The sequence below is a fragment of the Poecilia formosa genome, unplaced genomic scaffold (genome assembly GCF_000485575.1).
Source record: "Poecilia formosa unplaced genomic scaffold, Poecilia_formosa-5.1.2 Scaffold270, whole genome shotgun sequence".
Lineage (NCBI taxonomy): Eukaryota > Metazoa > Chordata > Actinopteri > Cyprinodontiformes > Poeciliidae > Poecilia > Poecilia formosa.
The window spans coordinates 113,520-136,958 of NW_006800209.1; the positions used below are offsets into that span (position 1 = coordinate 113,520).

The following is a 23,439-nucleotide window of genomic DNA, read 5'->3' on the forward strand; positions in this document are numbered from 1 at the left end:
GGCCTTTATTTGAAAGTAGTTTGACAGGAAAGAGGGTTATGAGAGAGGGGAAAGACATGCAGCACATGTCACCAGCCTGGGAATTGAACCTGCAACCACCGGCATGAGGACTAAGGCCTCAATATATGGGTTGTGCTTTGCCCCTGCACCACCACAGCACCACAATGGTTTGACTGGGCCCAACGATTTTGTTCTCTGTCTGCTGGTCAGTTTGTTATTTTCTCCTTTCCTCTATTCTTTTTTTCTCTTTGTTTTTATTTGTTCACTGTATTTCACATTTTATTGAAATAATTTAATGTTTAATTGCAGCACATTTGGCCTAGCATAGTATTTTGCTGGCCATTAGAAGTAACACTGAAGTGGGAAAACTGCATCTGGGAACTAGAAAAGTGAATGTTGCCCTATTGCTAAATGCTGAATGTATGTTCTGGAGGAACATTTCCTGTTTCAGGGGATGTTTTTGCTTATTCCATAATTCCAGGCAAATTTCCACACTTATGAGGCGTCAGAGCAAAAAAAATATGCTGATCTTTATATAAAATATTTGGGTGAAAAGAACACGGGTTATGAGTGATGTTTCAATCAGGAAATAATTTCTGCTGCTTTCAAACAAAAAACGGAAGCTAAAGTTATAGTTGCAAAAGTCTTTTTTATTATTATGCTTTATTACTTAAATCATGCTGAAAATCTTCTCAGAGGACCTCCTGTCATATGTTTCAGTTTTTTTTTTTCTGCTGATGAAAAAAATAACTTCCCTTTTCTTTCTGCTGAGGAGCTGCCTATAATCGTCTTGTAAACGGGAAAAAACTCTTTGCAGGCGCCGAGACTCGGTGAAAGATGAAGACTCTCTTTATGTTGTTCTGCCTTTTGCAAGGTGTGGCAAAGCAACAGTTTGGGATTTTCTGCTAATTAGATCTTACTGAAACATGACAATTGACTTCTTGTTTTCCAGAGAACTGCCTCCTAAAAGCGCAGCAGAGGACTGCGGAGGTTCATCTCATTGTGCTGAGACTCGTGTTTCCTCCGATTTACAATGGCTACAACAAGTCCTGCTGCAAACTGTATCCTGGCCAATGCTACAAAGTGCTGGACAGTGCGGGGTACACCTGTGATTCACTGAGGGGAAGAGTCGCCACAACGGAGCAAGACGGATGGATCGAATTCAGAATATCAGACGTGCAGGTCGGAGATGCGGGTTATTACAGATGCGCCGTTCTGGGAACCCAGACCCAAATTTATTCTGACTACTATGTGGAGGTGTTTGGTAAGTAAGCATACCGTTTCTTGACATGCAAAGGAAACTTTTTCCTCTAGGTCTTGCTCTAAACTCGGATCTCTGAACCGATGATTTTGCAGAAGCTTCTGATCACTACAGCAAGTCTCAGTTTCCACTGACAACCGCAGCAGTCAGGGTCCCCAACAGCTTCACAACACTCCTGGCCTCTACTACTGTACTGGTCCCAGTACAGGACTTCAGAGACAATGACAGGTCTGCAGCCTTTTCTTTGTGTTGCTGTTTGTGATTTGTAAGGTACGGCTGAATTTCATACCCCGTCTCTCTTTCAGAGCCTCCTGGAATTTTAGCGTGCCGCTTTTTGTCACTGTGTCCATCGCAGCAATGATCTCTGTTGCGTCTGTTGTTGTGGCTGTTTGCCGTAGAGTCAAAGCAAAACGCAAAAAGTCAAGTAAGCATTTTCCTGAAACTCATTACACCTCTCCAATGTGACTGTCTGCCAGTCTGTCTGTTGCTTTTTTTTTTAGAAGGGTCAGCCAGTGTAATGCCGCGTTGTTTTCATTCCTGTTCTGTAGACATACATGGAGCCGCTCTGTGTGAGTCACAGAAACGAGACGCCCCGGTAGGTGCAGAACTGGGAGCCAGCTGTGACTTTGACTCACTGCCCGGCTTACAAGGAGACATTGTTGTTTTGAACTTCCTCTACTCCACAAAATCCCTGAATACAACTTTGACTCTTTCAGGAAACGAGTGGAATAGTCTATGCAACGGTGGACTTCAAGCCTCGTCAGAAGCCTGAGGGGGTGTATGCGAACCTGAAAGAGCACAGAACTGGAGAAAGCAGCTCTCAAGCGGACAACGCTGGGATGGTGGAGTACTCCACATTGGCAATCCACCTGAACCGTCTGAGGGCATTTATACCCCCAAACCAGGGGACCCAAAGTCCAGTCCTCTAGAGCTACAGTCCCGCAACTTTTATGTGCATCTGCTCCAACACACCAGAATCAAATGAATGGCTCGTTACCAGGTCTCTGCAGAGCCGAATGAAACTTGGTGTGGGCATTCAGCTGTCTGATTTAGGCGTCTGAAAGTGGCCGGATGGCAGGTGTGAAGGACTGGACTTTGGCACTGCTACCTCGAATAGTTTCATATTTTTTCACATAACTACAAACTTCAAAGTGCTTTATTAGGATTGTGATAGACCAGCAGAAAGTAGTGCATAATTGTGAAGTGGAAGGCAAACAATAACAATTTTTAAAGACATTTCTTAAATTCAGAATCTGAGTCGTGGTTTACGTTGATATTCTACCTCCCCAACTTAACGCTTCACACAACCAGCTTTTGCTGCAGTTATCTCTGTAAATCTTGAGGTGCCTATTTAGTCGTTTGATCTTTAGTTAAGATTGCAGTAAGTAACCATTCATTTTCATTTTGCAGTCATGCACTACTTTGTGTTGGTGTATCAAATAAAATACCAGTGAAGCATCTTGAAATTTGCAGTGACAAATAGACAAAATGTGAAAAAGTTCAAGTGGTATAATTAAAGCAATTTAAAGGCAAATGGCAGCTTATGGGTGAAAACCCTGACATATTACAAAAGACATGTTTTCCACCCATTCCTGAAGTTGGAGTTATTAAACAAAAATAAAGGTTCCTCTGTGAGTTAGCAGTTGAACTGCGGCATTTGATTTCTTAACTTTCCCTTTAAATGGTTTACTTATGTTTGCATGTAAATCTGCAGCACAACATCAAAGTATTAAACTCTTTTGTTACTAAGACAATTAAAAAAAAAACTGTTTTCTGTGATTATTATGGTTTCCAAAAGTTTATTGGTATTTTACAGTAAAAGCCCAAATTTCACACGTAAGCTGAAAAACATTTAAAAGAAAAAAGAAAACATTTAAACGGAAACAGGATTCTCCCAGCATGCTCCCAGAACATCAGCTGAGGCATCTGCTCTGTCCGACTGAAACATGGTCAGCGGTAAAAGACGATCCCACCTGTCTTCAGGCTGCATGTGAGCCATGCAGGGTGGGGTGTTAGGGGGGCTCTGTCTGCCTAATTTCAACTTCTTGGCTAAGCAGAAAAATGTTGCCCACCTGCACTCTGTCAGTCAAAGTTCAACAGATCACAGGGTCTCGCCAGCTGGAAGTGTAAATACACTTTGCATTTTATTCCAGGGGGCTTTGATGACCTAGATCTTGCTGCTGGCTAGATATTCAGCCATGATGTCAGTACCTCAGTGGATGGAGAGGGCTGCTCTCCATGTTTATATGTGGTGAGGTCAATCTGTTGTGGTTCTCTGTAGGTGGATGGTGTTGACTGTGTATTTTACGGCAAACGAAGCTCCTCAGTGCTAGTTGGGTAATCTTTTCTCCTGTGAGGATGATTTCTCCTCCAGTCGTTTCTCCTCCAAGTCTCTAGTTCCAATATTTGCCTTCATCTTGGCAGCAGAAAACTCAATATTTGAAATCTGTTGTACAATTCAACAACTATGAAAAATAAATCTTAGCTGTCAGTTTTGTGCCAGTTTAATTGCATCACAATTAGATTCTTGGTAAGTTCTTTTCTAAATTTCATTCCTTAAAGGGACAGTACGCATTATGTGTTTTCCACATAATACGTACTGTCCCTTTAAGTACATTGTATCATTTTATAAGACAATCAAATTAACTGTTATTTTTAGTAAAATAAAAATGCTACCTATATCAAGGATGAATTAAAAGACATTTGATTTCGTAATTTAACGCCTTGAAATTGGGCCTCTGTCTCTTTAAGAAACTCCTACTTTTGCCATCACAACATTGCCCCTCTTAACAATATATATATATATATATATATATATATATATTTTTTACCAGCGTTTTATTGAGAAGTAGCTCATAGAATGAGCTCAGGAGATGTGCAGTGCCACCAGGTCTTTGCTAATAGCTGCTGGCTAGTCTGAAGGAGACATGGGTGAGACAGTGGGGTAGACGGGGCAGCTCTGTGAGGCGAATGCTGGGAAGATTGAAAACTGTAGCCTTCAGGAGGAGCTGCACCTCGAAGGCGGCGCTCTGTCCCACCAAGAGTTTTGCACAACTGAATGGTTGCCATGGGAGATTAAAGGATTTCTCAAACATGCATGAAAGAATCAATGCAACGCTTCAGGTATGATTTTGATGAGGGAATAATGTCATAGTATAATACAAAGCTCAAAACGATCAATTTTACAGAGTACTTCCCCTTCAAAAGCTAGACATGGTAAACTTTAAGCCCCAGATTTTCTCATGGAAACACTCAACAAGCATACAGCAAACTTGAACATGGTACAGATTGCCTTTCAAAAGTTGGAAGAAATTGCATAATTTTCTCTGTTGTTTAGTGAGTCTGAGCTCATCTGTACTCAGACTTGCTCATGGCTGCATCGATCATCAAATCAGTACTGATGACTTTAGTGCAATTTTATTGTGATTATCTTTTGATTCCTCGCTAAGATAACAAAATTATTTATTTTGTTATTTATTTTTTTAAGTCTCCAACACATTTGAACAGGTCGTAAGAACTCTTGCACGTCAGGTGGGGGAGACAGGGACAGGTGTGCTCTTTCCTTATCCCACTGTACGGCACCTGAAAGTGGGGGAAAAAAGAGAAGAATTGAGAGGAGGAGACGGATTAATGTGACATTTTAAATCTTTTATCAGTTGACATGTGGAGCTGCGTGCTTCAAAGCCTCTTTTACTGAACCGTAGAGGCGGATTCAGTCCTTGCTGAGCAAACTGTTCACTCGTCTAGACTATCAAAGAGACACATGGCTCTAATCGCCCCAGTCGGTGTGGACAAGATCAATTGCCTCTGCAGTTACCAGCAGCTTTTCCAGTGCTCTGGCCAACACTTGATATGTAAATTATCTAAACAATCTAAACTTCACGCTGCAAGTGTGGGATGCATGTGTGACAGGTTTGGTGTGCGTGAGAGTGATGCTGGAAGATAACTGAAATGATAAAGTATTCACGCATCTTGAATTTTTGTTTTGCGACAACGCTTCCACCACAAATAATTAAGTCTTTAGCTGAAATAAAACAAAACAAAAAAAAAAAATAATCATCTTGAAGTGGTGCAAGACCTTAGTTTTTCAAGACAAAATTAAAAATCCAAAATACTAGAACAACCTTTTGTTGCCATTACAGCTACAACTATGTCAGAATAAGCATGTGTAACAGCTGCATACTTGTTGAGATGAAATCAAATACCGGCAGACTTTTGCTTCACTTCCACCTTACAACTCTGGACTACTCTGTGTTGGTCTGTTATGTCACACCGCAGTGAAACACAGTGAAGTTTATATTTGCTGTAGTTGTGGTTGCTGTATTTTTATCCACCTTGAAGCTGAGCGGGTGGCAGTCATCCCCTTCCACTCCTAGTGAAATGCACATCCTCTGGTTGCTCTTCCACAGACTAACGGCACAGCATTCGCCGTGACCACACTGCTCATCTTTTTCACAGGCCTGCAGGACAAGCAGAGAGACAATGAGGCAGCAATCCAAACAACAACAACTTAGTCTAAAAAAATGTTCTTATTGAAACATAAACGATAAATGGAAGAACAAATGCAAAGTGATTATAAATTCATCTCATTGTTGTAATGGAAGCACGCTGCAGTAGCTGCAAATATTGTGACATTTTTATTTAAATTATGTGTCATCTTCATACTTGAATTATAAATGACAAATGCTTGGAAAATCGACATGATTTCATCTTGGATTTTTCCAAAAGACTGAGGCGGAGGAGGATGTGGTCTGTGTAATTCAATTAAACATGATTATCCAGAAACGCAACCTGTTCGATTAGGCTTTAACATCTGGCACAAAGTTTTTATATCTATATCACAGAGAAATCAGTGTAGTGCATTAAATATTATTATTATGTTTTTTATGAGTTTCAAACAAAAGACATATAACTGGTGTTATTAGCTACTTACATTTTTAATGTCAAACAACAAATGCATCAGTAACTATGTATAATTATTGAAGAGGTTTCTATTAGCAGCAGTTACATCCCCTAAAAGTAGCTTATTTTCAATCTGATAAAAACAAACTGTTTGAAAATTAAGCTATTTCAATATCACCAAAAATTAAAAATAAAACCATTACAGAGACACTTTGCTACTGAAAATTAATTTGACAGAATAATAATTAAAAAAAAAACGATTGCAAATATGTAATAACATCTTATGTATATTTGTTTCTAAAGTTCAAAAAGGTTTTGTTACTAATTAACAACAGCCTCCAAGTTTCCCACTCACCGACGGGGCCACAGCTTCTCTGGACAACCTCACAGTCACCAGCAGGAAGGACAGAAAAACAGCGCGGATGTCCATAGCAGCAGCAACAGGGATTCTCTGAAATGTTGACAGTGCGTCTGCAGCGTTTTACCCTGGCAGGTTCAGCCTCTTCAGGCAGTAACGAAGGGTTGCAGAACTCCTCAAGGAACAGAGAGGACGCTCGCTCTCTCCTTCTCTTTATCCACCTGCAGCCTCCACCCCACCCAACTCACTACATCTGACATTTCCCCACACCCTCCCTTTGTCGTCTCCGTCATCTGGAAGATGACGGTTCTCCTCACTCCTCCTGTGCTTGTACGTTTCTGCCTCCTGCATGAAATGGCTGACACTCAAATAAACCCCAAACATCACAGCTGAAAATTTGAGAAAATGTGTAAAGAAGATTACATAAAGGTCAGAGTATTTTCTCAGGCTAAAAAACAGACAAAACAAATTAGAATTGTAAGAGAGCAACAATGGCTGAACAAAGGACTGGACGTTACGTAGGCATATTTTCAAACTAGTATCTAAAAATGTAGCAAGTGTGTATGTTCAGTCCTTGTGATTAGATACTTTCTTGAGGAACTGTTGCAAGTCTTTAAGGCCTCCATCTACATACCATGAGATTGGATTGTAATAGTGTTATAAATAATGTTCAGTAACTGAGAACACCTGTTTTATCATTTCATGGGAGAGGTGAGACTGTTTGTGCTGTAAGCTGAAACTATTTGTACCTGTTTTTGATCATTTTATCTTGCTTATACGCACACGGCAATTTCTTAAACTCCCTGACTGAGGAAATCAGCTAAGGCTGGTTTAGTCACATATAATCATAAACAAATGTATAGAAAAAATTTATCTTAGCAGCAGATAAATACACAGATGCCTCTCCGTTTCTTTGCTTCTCTTGGCTCCATCCTTAAGATAACCTAAGATGAAGTCTAGTGCTGTGAACCGAAGATTGTTTCTCTGATTTTCACACAATTAATGTCAGCTTTATCTCCTGATACAAATCCCATCATTGAGGATGAATCATATTGTCTCCTGTGAAATTAAAGTTCATTGGTAAAGCGCCAAAAGGAGGAAATGGGCGCAACACAATTGTCTTTTTATTTGCTCTTATTTGTATGAATGCAAAAATGTAATAATATTTCATGGCGCTCTTCTCCTAATCGTCCAGATTTTTGTTCAATTCTATTTTATTTCTTTGTTTTTCTTAATTTTCTTTTACTTTTTTGTAGCGTCACGCAATCGCGCTTCGTACTTTTTGGTCCTCATAAGGACTCTTAGCGCAAGTGACAGTCAGCTGATTCAGTCCGGAAACGTTTCACGAAGCGGACAACAACAAAAAGAGATTTTCATCCAGAAAACTGACTTTTCAGTCAATTACGGAAATTTACCGATGGAGTCGACGCTTGAACAACATCTTGATGATACGTGAGTTCCGGTAACTTTGTTTGTATTTCACAGTTTATGTGAGCGATGTTGACTTTTCTCTCGGTGTTTTTGTGTTTTAGCATGAAGAATCCAGCTGTGGTCGGCGTCCTCTGCACAGACCAGCAGGGACACAGTCTGGGCTGTAAGAGTCTGTTCACGGTTTATTTTTAATGCAATTTATGGAAGAATTGAAAGCTTTATGTGGGATTTGGGATTAATAAATCTCCTCTTGATTTATTAATGAGTCACTGAATCTTTGCGGTCATAAGTGATAAACTCACAACAAGTTGGAATGTTTTAAATCCAAAAAGGTTTTTGGTTCTAAGCTTATGGTATTGCGAGTGGATTATGTTAGTAAGAGAGCCACGTGTGGATTATTGAACCTGATTGAGTAAGGGTCCATCAGTGACTATTCCATGTTTTAAGCATTTAAATACAGATCTGTTGAGCTAAAATATGTTGATAAGGGCCTAAAAGTAACATGGCCACAACTTTTGTCCGTTTTAGGATTTTGTCTGGTTTGCTTTGTGAATCTTTAAAAATTGCCAAGGAAGACGATCAGGAAAAGGGGTGAAAGAGTTATAGATTCTCACTAAAATAGCTCAAATTGATAAGGATTACAGTGGGAAGGAAGCACAGAGGAGAAGGAGAGAAAAGAAGAAAACAGATATACCGTGACTTCTGTTGCTATCAGAAGATTTTCCAATATTATCGCCATCGCAAGACTTTTTAATATATGGCAGCCCTAATATATATGAATGGACTGGATTAACAATGCTTTTCTGTAAATGAACTGGATCTGTTTGTTTTGTAAAGTGCCTTTAGATGGCATTTGCTATGAATCAGTATTATAAACATAAACAGAAATTTCATTAATTTCTAGAACTACAAAAACTGTCAACTGAGAACTTGAAGTGGCAACGACCTTCAGAGGTCTGGTCTATTGATAGTTTGTGTCTTTATTGATCAGGGTTGTTTTAGAGACCAAAGGAGAATCATTATTAAGTGTATCATCAAAACTTTAAAGACTATGCAATTATTTTACAATGATGGTTTTGTTGCTGCAACTATAGCATGAAACTGCCAGACAGATTCAGCTGGTTAGTCTCTTTTTCTGTGGTTGTGGTTGAACTTTAACATGTAAAATCTTCATATGAGATTGGCTGTAGCTTTTTTGATAACTAATTGATATGTTGCTACACCAAACTTGGACTGCAAGGAAGAAGAGGGAGTACATCTGCTATTGTTTGTCCAAGATGGTGGAGTGGTGCATGTCTGTCAGACAGAGGACTTGCAGGTGATTCATCACCATTGTGCTAGTCGTCCTGACACTTTTCCCCAAAGAGAGGTGACACTTTTTTTCTGTAAATCAAAGTAAAGCATACAAAAATGTCAAATTTTTCTCACTCTGGCATTTGGTTGTTTGCAAGTGACTCTCTGAACTAATGTAAACATTAGTAAATGCTTAACAAACCATTGATTTATCAATTTCCTTTATCAGGGTTTGGCACCAACACATCAGGATTAAATCAGAAAAACGTTTATTAAAATACATACTGCAGGCAGTAAGGTGGATTTTGCAACCCAAAAGACTCGAGCATCACATAAATTTTTATCAAGAAGATAAAAATTGATTTACAGCACTGAAAAATCTGAAATTTGATAGTAAACAATGGTGTAATCCCATTAGCAGTTTTTTTTTTCATTTAAAATTGTCTCCAACTTGCTAACAGCCGATTTGATCAATGTAATATCGGACGATTTCGATTTACACGTGATTGGTGCATCTGTAGTCACAAGTTGTGCATCTATTTCTTGCTGATTATTACAAATGAACAAGAGTTAAAACGGAGATAAGCTAACTTTACTGGGACTAAGTACTCAGCGATGCCCATGAGCTTCACCAACGTTTCTTCATTCAGTAAGTCCTGTTTTTATTTCCAGGTCGTGGGTCGTTGTCCGACGAACACGGTGGAGTTGTGTCGGTTCTGGCCAAACAAGCTGCAGCTCTCCTCAAAGACCCGACAGACTCCCCGACCGTCTGCCTGGAGTCTGACTCAGGGTGAGCACGGACACTGTTTCGGCTTGACTTGTATTTTCTGTACATTTTATATCTATAATCTGTCTTGGGGAAGCCTGTGCTGGCTTTGGTTAATGCTTGAGGAGATCAGTAAGTCCAGAGGAAGCTGGTAAAAGAAAGTTTTCTGGTTTGTCAGGGGTGACGGTCCATCTAGTTGTTTACCAGTGGCGGCTGAGCGAAGCTGGAGCGGCTATTTGTTCGTCTCTTGTGGTGTTGCATTTTAGTGCCTCTGCTGCCACCTGCTGGTGTATGTAAAACCTCAGTTAATGTTTCTGAAGGTGGAAAGTACTTCATGTCCTTAAAACCTTGCGGCCATGTGCATTTTTACTTTAACTTTACCAGACATCTATGTATAACTGGGGTGACAAATGTGAAATGTTTGATTTGAAAAAATATATCAAACATTTATTTTTTAAATCAAATTAAATTTGATTTATGTCAATGTTTATTCACTTCTTTGAATAGGAAAATGTATACAACCTAGATCAATATTTCTTTTTATGGTTTTGTAGAAATGTTTGAGTTTCTTCATTAGAATAAAAATGTTTTGTTTTTTTTTTATTATAAAGTAATATTTTTTTAAACTTTATTTGTAAATACAGTTTAACTGCAGTACACTTGAAGCTTAACATTTGTGAATTTTTATTGCAGGTTAAACATTTTAGTACCCAAATGAGAAAAAACATCAACATGTTTTAAATATTCGTTTTATTTACTGCAAGTCATATAGTTGTAATATTATTGCATATCGCATATTTTTCCTAATATTGTGCAGACTTTATCAGCACATCTTTTTGTCACTGTCTCTTTGTGATTGTTTTGTAGGAACATTTTGGTGCGGAGTCATGGGAGCATCACAATAGCAGTCCACAAGATCGCATCCTGAAGACAGCAGGACTCCCTAGCAGTTTTATTGTAATGAAAGGAACAGAGACTAAATTTATCCAGTCCAAATCTGGGAAACAGTAAACTGTAGCTTCTGCATTCATTTACTAAGTTTTTCGAATCTGCATTTTCAGACCTAAACAGTTGTGCTTGTTATGTCGACGCTATTGTTATTGGTATCATGTAACAGAGCAGCTTGTTTGTTACGTAGAAGCTTCTTGTGAACTACCTGGGTGTGTCTTTTTTCTTTTTTCTTTTTTTTTTGCGTGTTAAAAGTATTTTTTGTTAAATCCCACATAAACCTGCATTGAATAACAACTTTAAATAAACTTTAACTTGACTTTCAGCTGTCCTCTTGCATGTCATGTATCCATTATTTTCTCTCTTTCAGTCATTGTCACATCGTTGAGCAATTATTTTCCTCGAAAGTAATAGTAGGTTTTCCTCTGACATGCAGAACTGGTTTGACAGATGGTAATCATCAACTGACACCAGCTCTGTTTGCACAATTCAACAAAAGTGAGCGGCACAAACATTTTAAAAAGCTGGGTGGAGAATATTTTGGGACCTGCAGCGTCTTACAAAAATAATTTACAGTTTGCTCACAAGTTTCAGTGGGTTTTATTTGGATTTTATGCGATAGGCAAACACAAAATAGTACGTAATTGAGAAGGGGGAAACAAATACTACATGACTTACAAATTAAAATTGTGTGTAGTGTAAATATATTTTGTTTAAAGATATTTCAATTACAGCTGCAAGTCTCTTGACTTGTGTCTCTGCCAGCTTTAGACAGAGACTGACAGAGACGTTCAGTCTGGAAACCTTTGAACGTGTCAATGAGTTTCTTCTTTCCTGCCTGCTGTGTTTCTTCTGCATTCTGCAGTTTCTCCGGGCACCTGCACTGGATTTCATTTAGAGACAGGGTACAATGGGGTTTAATAAAAATACACTAAAAGTTTGTGTTGTTTATTTGTGGGGAAAATAATGGAGGAGAGTCAAAAGAGAATGAATACTTTTGCGAGACGTCTTTTGGTGTCGCACCTGAGCGAAGCCTGGGTTGGTACGCAGGGTTTTTGATACGCATAGTTGCCCCCACCCAGAAACAAGGGGGGGCTCACTGCGACGTCCCAATCACGTGACTGTCCCATCGGTGAGGGCTCCTCCCCCCACCCCCTCTCTGTCTCTCTGTCTCTCTCTGTCTCTCTCTCTGTTCCTATGCACGGCCAGCGATGCTGAGGCTGCGGTGAGAGATGAGGAGTTGCTGCTCCGGCGCGTAGAGGCGAAAGTTATGGCACGGCCATCCTCCTCCTCCTCGCAGCAGAGCAGCGCGTCCCGCAGCAGTTTGTGCCACAGTCCCGCACCGGGAGCGCGCATTGCCTCTCCAGACACGCGAGAAATCCCCCTCACGCAGCCCGTCAAATCAATCTGAGTGGGGGGAAAAATAGGTCTGAGGCGAGTCGGCGGCGACAGGAGAGGGACGTTTACAGGTATGTGTCACTCCTTATTATAGGAACATTATCCAGAGCTCTTTTAACTGACAGCAACATTTTAGTCGTGCTTTTGCTGCCCCGACCCGTCATCCTCTGTGACCCTCCAGTTATTTATGTGCTCCAAACTTTTCACCCACATTGAAGTCTGTGCTGAGTTTTGGCTCTTGTTACAGAATGACATTGCGATTTTAAAAAAAAATATATTTGAAATGTCTCTGTTTTTTTCTTCTTCTTCCTTTTTTAGATTATTCTTTCAGAAGTGAGTAAGAGGCGCAATGTAAGAGGCCAATAAAGATAACCGACCCGCAGCTGCGCACGGTAAGAGCACCCTGTTCTCTCTCTTTCTCCACCCCATAATAATGCGGTTTTGTGCTTTGCTCCTAAGAGACTAAGCCTGCAGCTTACAGCTAAACACCTTTTATTCACTACACAATCTGATCCATAGGTTTTCGGAGTCTCAGCTCCAAACTACAGCAGTTGTCAAAGTCGCAGCCTCGTATCCGAAGGACTGAAAGAGGAGAAAATGGCTACATCAAAAACACCATCATAACTCATTGAGAGACAACAAATAGTTAATTAAAAACAAAAGAAGAAGAAAGAGTTAAGGCATTAATTAATCTGCTCAAAAGTAGGTTACTGGCAGGTCTGAAAAAGCCCGGGTCCACTACTACTATGAGTAAATAAGTATGATTTGTGGGCTGGATGGCCACTTTTGTATATAAATATCCACTGGAGCTCTGCTCATAAGTCTGTAAGTAAACATTTTCAGACTGCAAGTTCAGTTGGAGATCTTTGGATTCATTTGACAGCAGCAACATGAGGAGATTACAAAAGCCAGCCTTCCATAGATACATTATATAACTGATTTTCATTTGATAATGAGATGCATGGATCATTTTCTCTGATGTAATCCAGTACTATACACTGAGTGTTTTTGCAGTGCCAGAACTAACATGTGCAACTGTTGTGGACGGGTCCTGTTTCTTGACCTACTTTCTTGAACACGTTACTCTGTCAGAAACTAAGTAGATCAATAGGAATGTATGTGTAATTGAACTGAAACGACTTTTGTTCCAAAGCGCCTTGAGAAGACGTGTTATGAATTAACTCCGTACAAATGGAGTGAATTGGAGACGCTGTTTTCCCTGCTTTAGCTCTAAGCCCTTCAGAACCTCCTATTTAAGGAATGACGCCTTTTCAAAATTCGAGTTGTGCCGTCAGGTTTGCAGCTCCTTGCTTGAGGACATGCCGGTTCAGAAGCAGCTTTCGGCAAAACTGTTATCAATGATTGCTGACTTTTCTTCTCAGTCTCTGAGTGCTTTCCCCCCAACCCCCCACACAGGTCTTTCACGTTGAGATAACGAGAAATGTAAATTACCAAGACAAAAACATGTGAATACATGAAACCCAATGAACCTGGTGAGTTGGGTTGTTAAGGTTGACATGATTATCCCAACTTCTCTTTGCTTTTATGGTGGCTTTTTATGTTGCGGGCGTGGTGATGTTTCGCACTTGCAAAACTTGCAAAACTTGGAGAGGGCATGTCTGAGCACAGGAAGCATGGTTTTCCTGTCTTATCAAACATTTAATGTCAGTGAAGGTAATTAAATTCATCCTTGATGTCCTTTTCTCTTCTGGACTGAAGATATATATTTTTAATTATTCCTGAGAAGTATTTTCTTAGAACTGGAACCACATACGCCTGCAGGCGTAAAGGTTATGTTTATTAGTGGTTAATTTGATGCAGTGCTATGAAAAGCATGTTTTGTTTTGTTTTATTTTGTTTTTTTCAAATTTTTTACCAAACAACTTTTAAAATAAAGTAAAGATAGCTGAATGAATACGAAAAGCATTTACAACCAACCTGAGCCTACATAAACAAGATTGTTTCCATCTTGTCAAATCATAAATTTTTTGCTGAAAGATTATATTTTCAATACAGTCCCACATCTGATTATTTCCTCAGGTCAAGAAAGTTTTTGTAACCTATGTGGCAACATTAAGTAGACTAGAATTTTTTTTTACAAATTCTCCAACACATAAAAAGCAAAGTTATTGACATGCTTTAGTCCGGACAGAGTTACAGTCCGTACAGGTTCTCATTTCCTCTCATTGTTGCATCGTTTTTCTTGCAGGTTTGAAGCTGAACTGGTTGCATCCGCAGTTCCAAGTGCTCTTCACCAATCCTTAGAATGAGGCTATAGGACTTCTGAGTCCTTTCTTCACCTGCAGTGCCTTCAGGGACGGCGCCGAGACAGCATTACAGGTATTCCCCAAAAACAAGCTGAATGCTATTCAGAGTATTTTTTGCGATACAAAGAGAAGTTGAGTAGCTGAAAAGCAAGCTGCGGTGGTTTGTGGTGTCAATTTTGATGTGATCATTCATTTATCTCATGTTTCCCCTTGGAGCGTTGATTGTACTGTTTGATCAGTGAGCACCGGGTATTTCCAGTTCAAGCTGATGGGATGAGAGTGGTCAATTGTAATGACTAAAGCTACAACACTGAACTTTGTTACTTCTTTGATATGACAGGAGGGAAGACTTGTTGGTCCGGTTCTTCCTGTACAGAGTGAAGATAAAAGATTCCCCTAAAAGACGGGCGATTAATTCATTCAGCTTTTTGTGTTTATTTATTCATTGGTTTGACACTTAAGTTTTCCCCTAAATACACAGCAAAACTGGTTTTCGAATGGAAAAAGAAGAGTGACCCAAACGCCGCAACCGTTTTATGGGAAGTGAGGACTTTCTTTTAAAGTCAAATATGTGAAATGAGTTGGAACAGTTTTGATACAAAAAGTGTTCAGAAATCCTGACAAAATTATGCCAGAACCTTTTTTGGTGGGTTTGGCTTTGAAAGCTACCAAGAAATGTGAAACTTCCCCAGATATTGGTGAGGTTTGTAAAAAATATCACCTTGTAGAAAAAATGTTTCAATTAAAAGATCCTAAGTTCAAATTTATTAGGATTTTTATTCTGAAGATGAATAGAGCCGGCCCTGTCTGAATCTCCCAGGATATGCTTTTGTAGTCGTAGCTTCAAAAATAAGTCTGAGGAAATTTTCTCCCCTAGTGACAATTTAATTTACCCTCCATTGATTATAGTTGTTCGCTGTAAAACGTGACAAATTCACTCATTGGTACGCTCATAAAACAAGTAAGAGTTTGTCTTTTATCTTCGTTTTTGTTGCGTTAGTGAAGGTCGTTTCCCACCAGAATAAAACTTTGTGCTTTAAAACTTCCTTACAACAGACAGGGGCTTTTAAAAGATTAAATTCGTGTTGAAATTAATGTTTTTGCATAATTATGATCCACAGAGCTAAAAAAAAAAAAGAAAAACATTTGACGTTTTACAGATTTCCTCTGTTTGTTATTTAAATGTTTAAATGTTTTTTTATTTATATTTAAATGTTTCAGATTATCAACCAAAATTTACATCATCATGTCTTCATTTAATAAGGGAGAAAGCTATGTAATCAGTCTCTCCTACTGAATGTGAAAGAATTGTTTCACACAGTCTCTATCTTATTGCTGAAACATTACCATTGACTTCAGCTTAGACAGGCTTTGGATGTAGTTTCAGGTTCTTTTGTGACCTCCTTGATTAGGTCACTTCTCTCGCCATTGTCAAGTTTCTGTAGCCAGATAATGTCAAGTTGGGTGTGTCTCCTTTGGAAGTTTGTTCCTCACTATGTGGATGTGAATATGGGCAGGAATATGGGTGGGAGTGTGGGACCGTGAGCATGTTGTCTTGCAGAAAGAAGATCCCAGGTTTAAATCTCCATCTGGGGTCGTTCTGCTTGGGTGTTTGCATGTTCTCCCTATGCTTGAGTGGGTTCTCTCCGGGTACTCCGGGGTCCTTCAGGCCAAAAACATGACCGTTAGATGAACTGTTCTGCTCCAAGTTGTCCTTAGGTGTGAACGTGAGTGCACAGTTGTTTGTCATGTGTGTCTCTATACTACACTGCGATGGACTGGTGACCTGTCCCGCCTCTCACCCAATGACCGCTGGAGAGATAATCCCACCTCTCCACCCCCTGCTCCACCTCCATGACCCTATAAAGATAAATAGGTTTATACACTGGAAAGATAAATATGAAGTGATCACCTTATACATGCTTAGGTTTATTCTGGTTAACTTATTCTAACACCGAAACCTGTTTGCTGTTAAACATTAAGTGTGACAAAAAGTAGAAGAAATAGTTGAGGTGGTAAATACTTTTTTTTTTAACAGCTCTATAATTTCAGATTTCTTCTACTTGAGACTTAAAGAAAATCCAACTAAGCAAAACCGAGTGTCAAAAGCACACGACCCCACAGCTTAAAGTATTTAGCTTTTACGACTTGTGCAGCAGTAACTATAACTAGAGGTAAAATATTGATCCATCCTGCACATCAGCTTGGAGGAACTTTAGCCTCTGAGCAGCTTCAGGTCTGGGATGTGAAACTGTTCACTTCTGATCATTACAAACACCAAATCCTCAGCTCAGAGACAGGACTTTTATTTGATCTTTTACAAAAATGAGCCGAATATAAAATAAATCTGTGTTTTGTCACGACAGCTTGAGTCTCAGTTGTGTCGAAGCATAAGGTGGCCTTATTCACTTTATGCTTGTCTTTTCTACATCTAAGTGTCAAAAACAAGAAAATAAGCTACTATATATAATGTTAACATTTAGGGAATATTTAACCCCTTCAGTTCCTCTGAGTGTCTCTGTCACTGCAGTGGACCACAACTTTTTTTTTTTTTTTTTTTGGCAGACTGTGAAATCAGTTTAGCATTCAGGACTTTTTATGTTGATGTTGAAACTTTGACTTTCAGCTTTGTGGCTCCATGAGTCCTGTTGGGCTAGAGCCAAAACCTTTGGCCATACCGCCTGTATCTTCTCTTGATTAGTGAGATGTCTGCAGTCTGTAGATGATGATAAACTAAATCAATTTCTCTAGCTTGCAGGTGTCATAAACTATGTCAATGTTTGCAGTCAGCAGTCACCAACAAACACTTTCAGAGCACAGCTACCTGCTGCAGCCATGGGAACAGAAAGCAAACCCCCTGTTGTGCTTTTCTACTTGTGATCTAGTGTTTAGCAGAGTCTGAAATTACTGCAATCCCTTCTTGTTCGTGAGCTAATCAACAACTCAAAGCCTTCATCTGGATGTGGCGAAGTTCTAACAAAATAAGGAGGAAAGAAGATCTAGGTGGCTTTAAATGTGACAGTGTTGTTGGTGTCACACAGGCCGAATTAATTAATTCAACAAATTAAGATTAGTTGCACCAGTATCTTCTGTGGATTACTCACAGCTGCACCAAAATATTTAAGAATAAAACTCATAATATAACACATAGTAAAATCACACCCCAGTAGGTTTAAAACTAAAAAAATATTATGTTTTTTTTAAGTATTTGTTTTACATCTGAGAGGAGAGTGTTGTGTGGGAGATGGAAATTGCAATTTCTGTCTGTCTGTCTGTCTGTCTGTACGTCTGTAAGTCTGTCTGTATGTCTGAACGTCTGTCTGTCTGTACATCTGTCTGAACGTCTGTACGTCTGTCTGTACGTCTGTCTGTACGTCTGTCTGTACGTCTGTCTGAACGTCTGTCTGTACGTCTGAACGTCTGTCTGTAGGTCTGAACGTCTGTCTGTACGTCTGTAAGTCTGTCTGTCCGTCTGTATGTCTGTAAGTCTGTCTGTATGTCTGAACGTCTGTCTGTCCGTCTGTCTGTCCGTCTGTACATCTGTCTGTATGTCTGTCTGTCCATCTGTCTGTCCATCTGTACATCTGTCTGTACGTCTGTCTGTACGTCTGAACGTCCGTCTGTCCGTCTGTCTGTCCGTCTGTACATCTGTCTGTCTGTCTGAACGCCTGTCTGTCTGTCTGAATGTCTGGCTGTACGTCTGTCTGTCTGAACGCCTGTCTGTCTGTCTGAATGTCTGTCTGTCTGGCTGTACGTCTGTCTGTCTGTCTGAACGTCTGTCTGTACGTCTGTCTCTACGTACGTACATTGTTTTGGAAATAATACTAAATTATCTCTAAGCTAACTATTAGGATTAAATAACAACAATTGGTATGTGTTCAAACAACCAGTTCACAATGCTACGCAGAAGTGAAGATAATCCATTATTTGTAAATAAGATTTTATTAAATGATTTTCTGAATTAGAAATCAATAACCTCTTGGTCAGTTTGACCAAAACTGGTAGCGTTGGTCAGGAAAACCACAGACTCTGGACCTCCTCTGCTAGCAGCTGGAGGAGCGTCGAAACGGTAGCTCCTACTGACGTTCCTCCTCTCAGCTTCAGGGATGGAGTAAAGACACGGCTGCAGACTTGTTTTATTGGCCAGAACACAAACACTGGATACACAAACAGTAATCTGATGATACTTAGGATCCTGGGTTACTTGGAACAATCTTTGTCTACACCCTGCTAGAGTTAAATACTCCGTATGACATCACAGAGTTTCCTTTCCTGAAGCTCTTCCTCTTCCTGCCCCTGGATCTAAAAGTGGGCTAATACAGTTCATTCTCGGATTAACAGGTTTTAAACCAGATCTTTGTTCCCTGTAGTTCAGGCCTTCATGACTGGAGGCATGAAGACCTCCAACATCAACTAAGCAGTTGATGTTGGAGGTCAGAGTGGAATGAACAGACTACTTTTAAATGAAAGAAAGACATCAGTTGCTCAAATTACCAGTCGCTATAACCGAGATTAGCTGAGAATATAACCTGAACCCACAGCACGTCACACCTTGAAGCAGATAGGCTGTGGTAGGAGAAAACCACACAAAGTAGTGCTGTTGTTGGGTGAGAACTAGAAACTGAGGCTACGTTTCACATAGGCTCACTGACAAATTGACTCTTGCATGAGTTGCCCAACAGGTTGTTGCTAGGTAACCAAAGAGTGAGTGAGTTAGTTGATGCCACCTACCCTAGCTAGCTGTTAGTGGCTGAGCGGCTAATGCCTTTCCTCTGCGGCTAATGCCTTTCCTCTGCCTACATCCCCCAGAATGCTTTGCAATTCTGGATCGGAGTTCAGTAAAATTATTGAATACGCTATTGGACGTATGTTGGTTATGTGTTTACTACGTATATTTTATTGATTTATCGTCTAGCCCTACTACCACCTGAACATGGCTGCTTTTTATTTTTTAATTTCAGTTTCAAATCAATTCAGCCTTAAATATGTTTTCCCTCTGCGGCCCTTTAGTTCACTGTCAAACCTTGTTGTCAAGCTCATGGACTTTGTTCCCTTTTCGTCACATTCTCCTTTAGAGGTCTTAATGTGGAGCTGGACTCGACAGTCTGCCAGCATCACAGTCCAAAGATGACCCAACACGCGTGTGCTGATGCAATTGTGCTGATTTAGCAATAAGCGTTTTCGTCATCGACTATTGTGGATTCCAGATGTGGAAAACCTCACAATAAACCAAGTTCGTTCTGGTCAGAGAGGCACATGGAGTCCTTCAGAGGCAAATAAACCAGAGGTTGTGATGTCTTGTTGTAAAAATAGACTAGCCAGTACCGTCCTGCTGTACCTACTGAATAAGGCAAAGTGACATAAGATCAAATATTAACTATAAGCTTTTGGAAAAACCTACTAATGGATGAATTTTGAGGATGAAGCGTCACGTAAAGAAATCAACAGAATTAGAGAGTGATGCCTTAAAAAAAAAACTGACTGTACACATAATTTATGGGTAACTTCATCATCTATAATTATCCTGTGCAAGGATTTTGGATGACTGGATGACTTTAAATGGGCAACATTTTTTTCTGCTTGAATGAGCTGCCCTACATTCAACCCTGAAGAAATGTGTGCATGCAAAAAAACTGAGCAGAGTAATCATAAATTCTACATGTGTGACAGCAAAGTTGTGTAATATTTTTGGTGCAATGAAGAAAATATTACACAACTTTGTAATAAAGTTGTGTAATATTTTTACACAACTTTAGGGCATAGCTAAAGGGCACAGCTCTCCGATGGCTTATGAAGATAATGAGTCAATGAGTCATGAAAAAAAAAATGTCATCCATTCATCCATTGTCTATATCCAAATGTCTGTGCCGCATCGCGGGGAGGCTGGTCTTTGACGGAGAGGCAGGTCAGCCAATCCCTAGACTTTGATATCCGATAGATGGATGTTTCCTTATGGTGTTCATAATGAATGAAGGTTTGAGGAAATCCAGTGATGGGCCGCCTCTCATCTGCCAAGAGAGGAATTGATTGAAAGAGTTTCATAAGACACAAAAAGCTCGGGCCTGAAAAGTATTTTCTCAGTCTTGGTTTGGTTTGTGAAGCAACGGAGAAACGGGTCATCAAAGCTGACCTTGCATTGTGTCCCAAATCCAAACTGCCAAGTAGGATTGAGATTCAGGGGCTGGCTTTACTGCATAACCACGAATCCCCACGATATACCAAGAGGTGGCTTGCAAAAGAGTTTATATACATATGCACATAGATTTTCTGCAAACTGGAAGTACTAAATAACAACTCAGTTTTATTCTTAGTCTATAAAAAAACAAGAATATGCAATCAAATAATTCCCCCATGTGTGCCAATTTACAGAAAAAAAACGTCAAAAAGTCTTTCTGTACATGCTAAAGTTAACAATATGCAACCATTGATGTGACTAAATTAATACTAATAGAGATTTGTAACATAAAATGTCATTCATTGGTACTTCTTTTAACTTACAAAGTACTTCTTACAGTTTTGTTCCAGTTTAGTCTGAGTACTTCGCTGTGGTTGTAATGTTTTGCTTCATTCTGTTATTCTCTATAAGAATAACATAAAGTTTATTTAGTGTTTAAAGGGGCAGTGTTATGTATCTGCACAATTAAGTAGTTACCTTCAGTTACAAAAATGCTGTATATATATCAAACATAACTTAAAGGAAACTTGACTTCGCAATTTGAGTCCTTGAATTTGGGCCTCTGTCTCTTTAAGAAGCTCTTTCTCTTTCTGACACTCCACCGTCCACGCGTCATCACAACAATGTTTCTCATGATGCTGCTTACAATCATTCTTAGGAGTGGTAGGTCATATGAACTTGGTCATGTGATGAATTCAGCAGGTGTTTGCTATTTACTGCTGCTGCTGCTGCTAGTCTAGTGGAGCTGTTTTTGGCAGAAACAATTTTTGCAGAAACAATTTTCTATGGTTGTTTTTTGTGTTTGGCATCCGTCCACCTATCCAGATCAATCAAGGGCTCCTCCAGCTGCCATTGGCCGAGAGGCGGAGTACGCCCTGTGTGGTTAACATTGATTAATTATTATGTAAAAACATGGTTTCTGTTGTTTTAATAAGGCTTGTTAAAGATCTCTCAAAGACCTGGGAGGAGGATTCTGGAAAAGAATATTCAGAGAAATTATCAAAGCAGTCCAAGGTCAACCATGGACTGCTGGTGGTCAGACTACAGTACAGTCAGAAACACAACTTGTGTCTGTGCATCCTCTGCAGAAACATGTCACTTGGGAAGGAAGACAACTCTTGCTAAGTCATGGATACTCTCAAGAATACAATTACTGTCCAATCTGAAAATCCCAATAGGGATATCTATTTCTTGCTGATAAAGTTTCATGGCAAAATGTGCAGATTTATGAGCTTATGGGTTTTGCAAAGCTTTATGCAGCGTTTCATCCATCCTGCCCTTATAAACAACAGTGCTTTTTATTATATTCACATCTTATTTAAGCAGAGGTTTTTCTTCTCTGTCATATAGAAATAAAGTAATCAGGACCAAAGTTTGGGATCATTGTTATGCTCTCAGGCTTTAAACCACAAACTTTCAAGATATGTTAATTGTTTTCCCAAAATACATCTTCCAAGCTATAGAATATTCTAGAAATATCTTAGCATTGCACAACATTTTGAATTATAATCAGAACAGTGTTAGCACTATCATAATTACGTATTGGGACTTTTTGGATTCATATAACTACTGTTGATACACACCATCTACTAACATATTCAATAAATTAGAATCTGCATTGTGATGAGTTAGAAAACAGTAACCTTTTAAGTGGGTATTAAACATGCTTTTCATTAAGTTAGTTTCTGTATTAAATTTTATTTTATTGATCAAATATGATATTGTACTCTTAGTGCTTTAGTCTTAAGTGAAAATCATCACAACTAACAGAAATAAAGACTTAAAAGCAGACTGTGTGTAATTAATCTGTATTACGTGTTTCACACAGTGAAATTAATTTCTGAAAATAAAATAACTTTTCAATAATAGTCTTATTTCTTGAAAGGGTTGGTATGTTTTAGAAGTTGATATGGAAAGTTTATGGAAAATGGTGGGAAAGTAGTAATGATGAGAAAAGGCAGGAAAGAGTCAGGAAATGTTTCATTCAGTATTGCATGTGAATATTCTGCAACAGCATTGCAGACAAATGTTTTAGGCACGTTAGTTAGCACCGATGATAAAGATGTAAAAAAAAAAATACAGAAACAAATAAAATCCTAGAAATGTGAGAGTTTTATTATTATTATTATTATTATTATTATTTTTGTTTGTTTGTTTGTTTTATTGTGTTATTGTTTCTCTGTGGGTAAAATTAATGTAACAAGGAGTTCTGGGTCTGTCAGCATCTGTGAAGAATGGGACAGATAAGAACATGGCATTTGAGAAAAGAGGATGTGTGTGGATCTTTCCTAGTCAGAAAATGGCCTCAAGAACAGCTGCTGATTGAAAAACCTGCTCCTATCTGTAGTTGGAGCAGTAATCCAATTCTTTAAAGCAAGTGTAACAGTGATAGATGAGGCTGGACAAAGTTTATCCTGCCACCACAGACAGCAAGGAGGAGAGTCAGAGAGAGAGAGAGAAAAATCTCCAGAGTTAACTTTCGGAGAACCGCAGCCAAACGAAGGGTGTTTGAGGTCACAAAGTCTCCATGAACTTAACCACTCTAAATGCTAATAGAGCAACATTTCTGCTGCGTTTTCTGACTTGGCCTGCAGTGCGCTAAAGAACAACACAAACTGATGCCTAACCTCTTTTACTGAT

General features: G+C 39.3%; 4 protein-coding genes across 4 annotated transcripts in view; 3 read left to right on the top strand and 1 right to left on the bottom strand.

Moving 5' to 3' along the window:
- The first annotated feature begins 95 nt into the window (after window positions 1-95).
- LOC103151041 (uncharacterized) lies at window positions 96-3,027 on the top strand. The gene is made up of 6 exons (XM_007570871.2): window positions 96-874; window positions 953-1,264; window positions 1,357-1,489; window positions 1,567-1,685; window positions 1,810-1,856; window positions 1,978-3,027. The coding sequence occupies exons 1-6, from the start codon at window positions 838-840 to the stop codon at window positions 2,188-2,190; spliced, it is 861 nt and encodes a 286-aa protein (XP_007570933.1). The 5' UTR covers window positions 96-837; the 3' UTR covers window positions 2,191-3,027.
- Window positions 3,028-4,083: 1,056 nt separating this feature from the next.
- prok1 (prokineticin 1) lies at window positions 4,084-7,062 on the bottom strand. The gene is made up of 3 exons (XM_007570873.2): window positions 6,519-7,062; window positions 5,596-5,721; window positions 4,084-4,843 (listed from the first exon to the last, which is right to left on the bottom strand). Exons 1-3 carry the CDS (start codon window positions 6,591-6,593, stop codon window positions 4,736-4,738), a joined length of 309 nt encoding a protein of 102 aa, XP_007570935.1. The 5' UTR covers window positions 6,594-7,062; the 3' UTR covers window positions 4,084-4,735.
- A 774-nt stretch (window positions 7,063-7,836) lies between these two features.
- lamtor5 (late endosomal/lysosomal adaptor, MAPK and MTOR activator 5) lies at window positions 7,837-11,288 on the top strand. Its single transcript, XM_007570874.2, has 4 exons — window positions 7,837-7,973; window positions 8,054-8,115; window positions 9,918-10,035; window positions 10,879-11,288. Exons 1-4 carry the CDS (start codon window positions 7,939-7,941, stop codon window positions 10,937-10,939), a joined length of 276 nt encoding a protein of 91 aa, XP_007570936.1. The 5' UTR covers window positions 7,837-7,938; the 3' UTR covers window positions 10,940-11,288.
- An 839-nt stretch (window positions 11,289-12,127) lies between these two features.
- The window catches only part of slc16a4 (solute carrier family 16 member 4), a 33,367-nt gene continuing 22,055 nt past the window's right edge, over window positions 12,128-23,439 (top strand). The window contains exons 1-3 of the mRNA XM_007570875.2: window positions 12,128-12,428; window positions 12,676-12,749; window positions 14,567-14,697. The gene's annotated coding sequence lies outside the window, so the exon portion shown is untranslated. The remainder of the gene's footprint in view (window positions 12,429-12,675; window positions 12,750-14,566; window positions 14,698-23,439) is intronic.

Bases quoted from the DNA above. Each gene is read 5' to 3' on its own strand.
- LOC103151041 (XM_007570871.2), top strand. From the start codon at position 838: ATGAAGACTCTCTTTATGTTGTTCTGCCTTTTGCAAG. The intron at 875-952 runs GTGTGGCAAAGC...CTTGTTTTCCAG, and splicing joins GTTGTTCTGCCTTTTGCAAG to AGAACTGCCTCCTAAAAGCG. The intron at 1,686-1,809 runs GTAAGCATTTTC...CCTGTTCTGTAG, and splicing joins AGCAAAACGCAAAAAGTCAA to ACATACATGGAGCCGCTCTG.
- prok1 (XM_007570873.2), bottom strand. From the start codon at position 6,593: ATGGACATCCGCGCTGTTTTTCTGTCCTTCCTGCTGGTGACTGTGAGG. The intron at 5,722-6,518 runs GTGAGTGGGAAA...CTTGTCCTGCAG, and splicing joins GAGAAGCTGTGGCCCCGTCG to GCCTGTGAAAAAGATGAGCA. The intron at 4,844-5,595 runs GTGGATAAAAAT...CCCCACTTTCAG, and splicing joins GCCACCCGCTCAGCTTCAAG to GTGCCGTACAGTGGGATAAG.
- lamtor5 (XM_007570874.2), top strand. From the start codon at position 7,939: ATGGAGTCGACGCTTGAACAACATCTTGATGATAC. The intron at 8,116-9,917 runs GTAAGAGTCTGT...TTTTATTTCCAG, and splicing joins GCAGGGACACAGTCTGGGCT to GTCGTGGGTCGTTGTCCGAC. The intron at 10,036-10,878 runs GTGAGCACGGAC...ATTGTTTTGTAG, and splicing joins TGCCTGGAGTCTGACTCAGG to GAACATTTTGGTGCGGAGTC.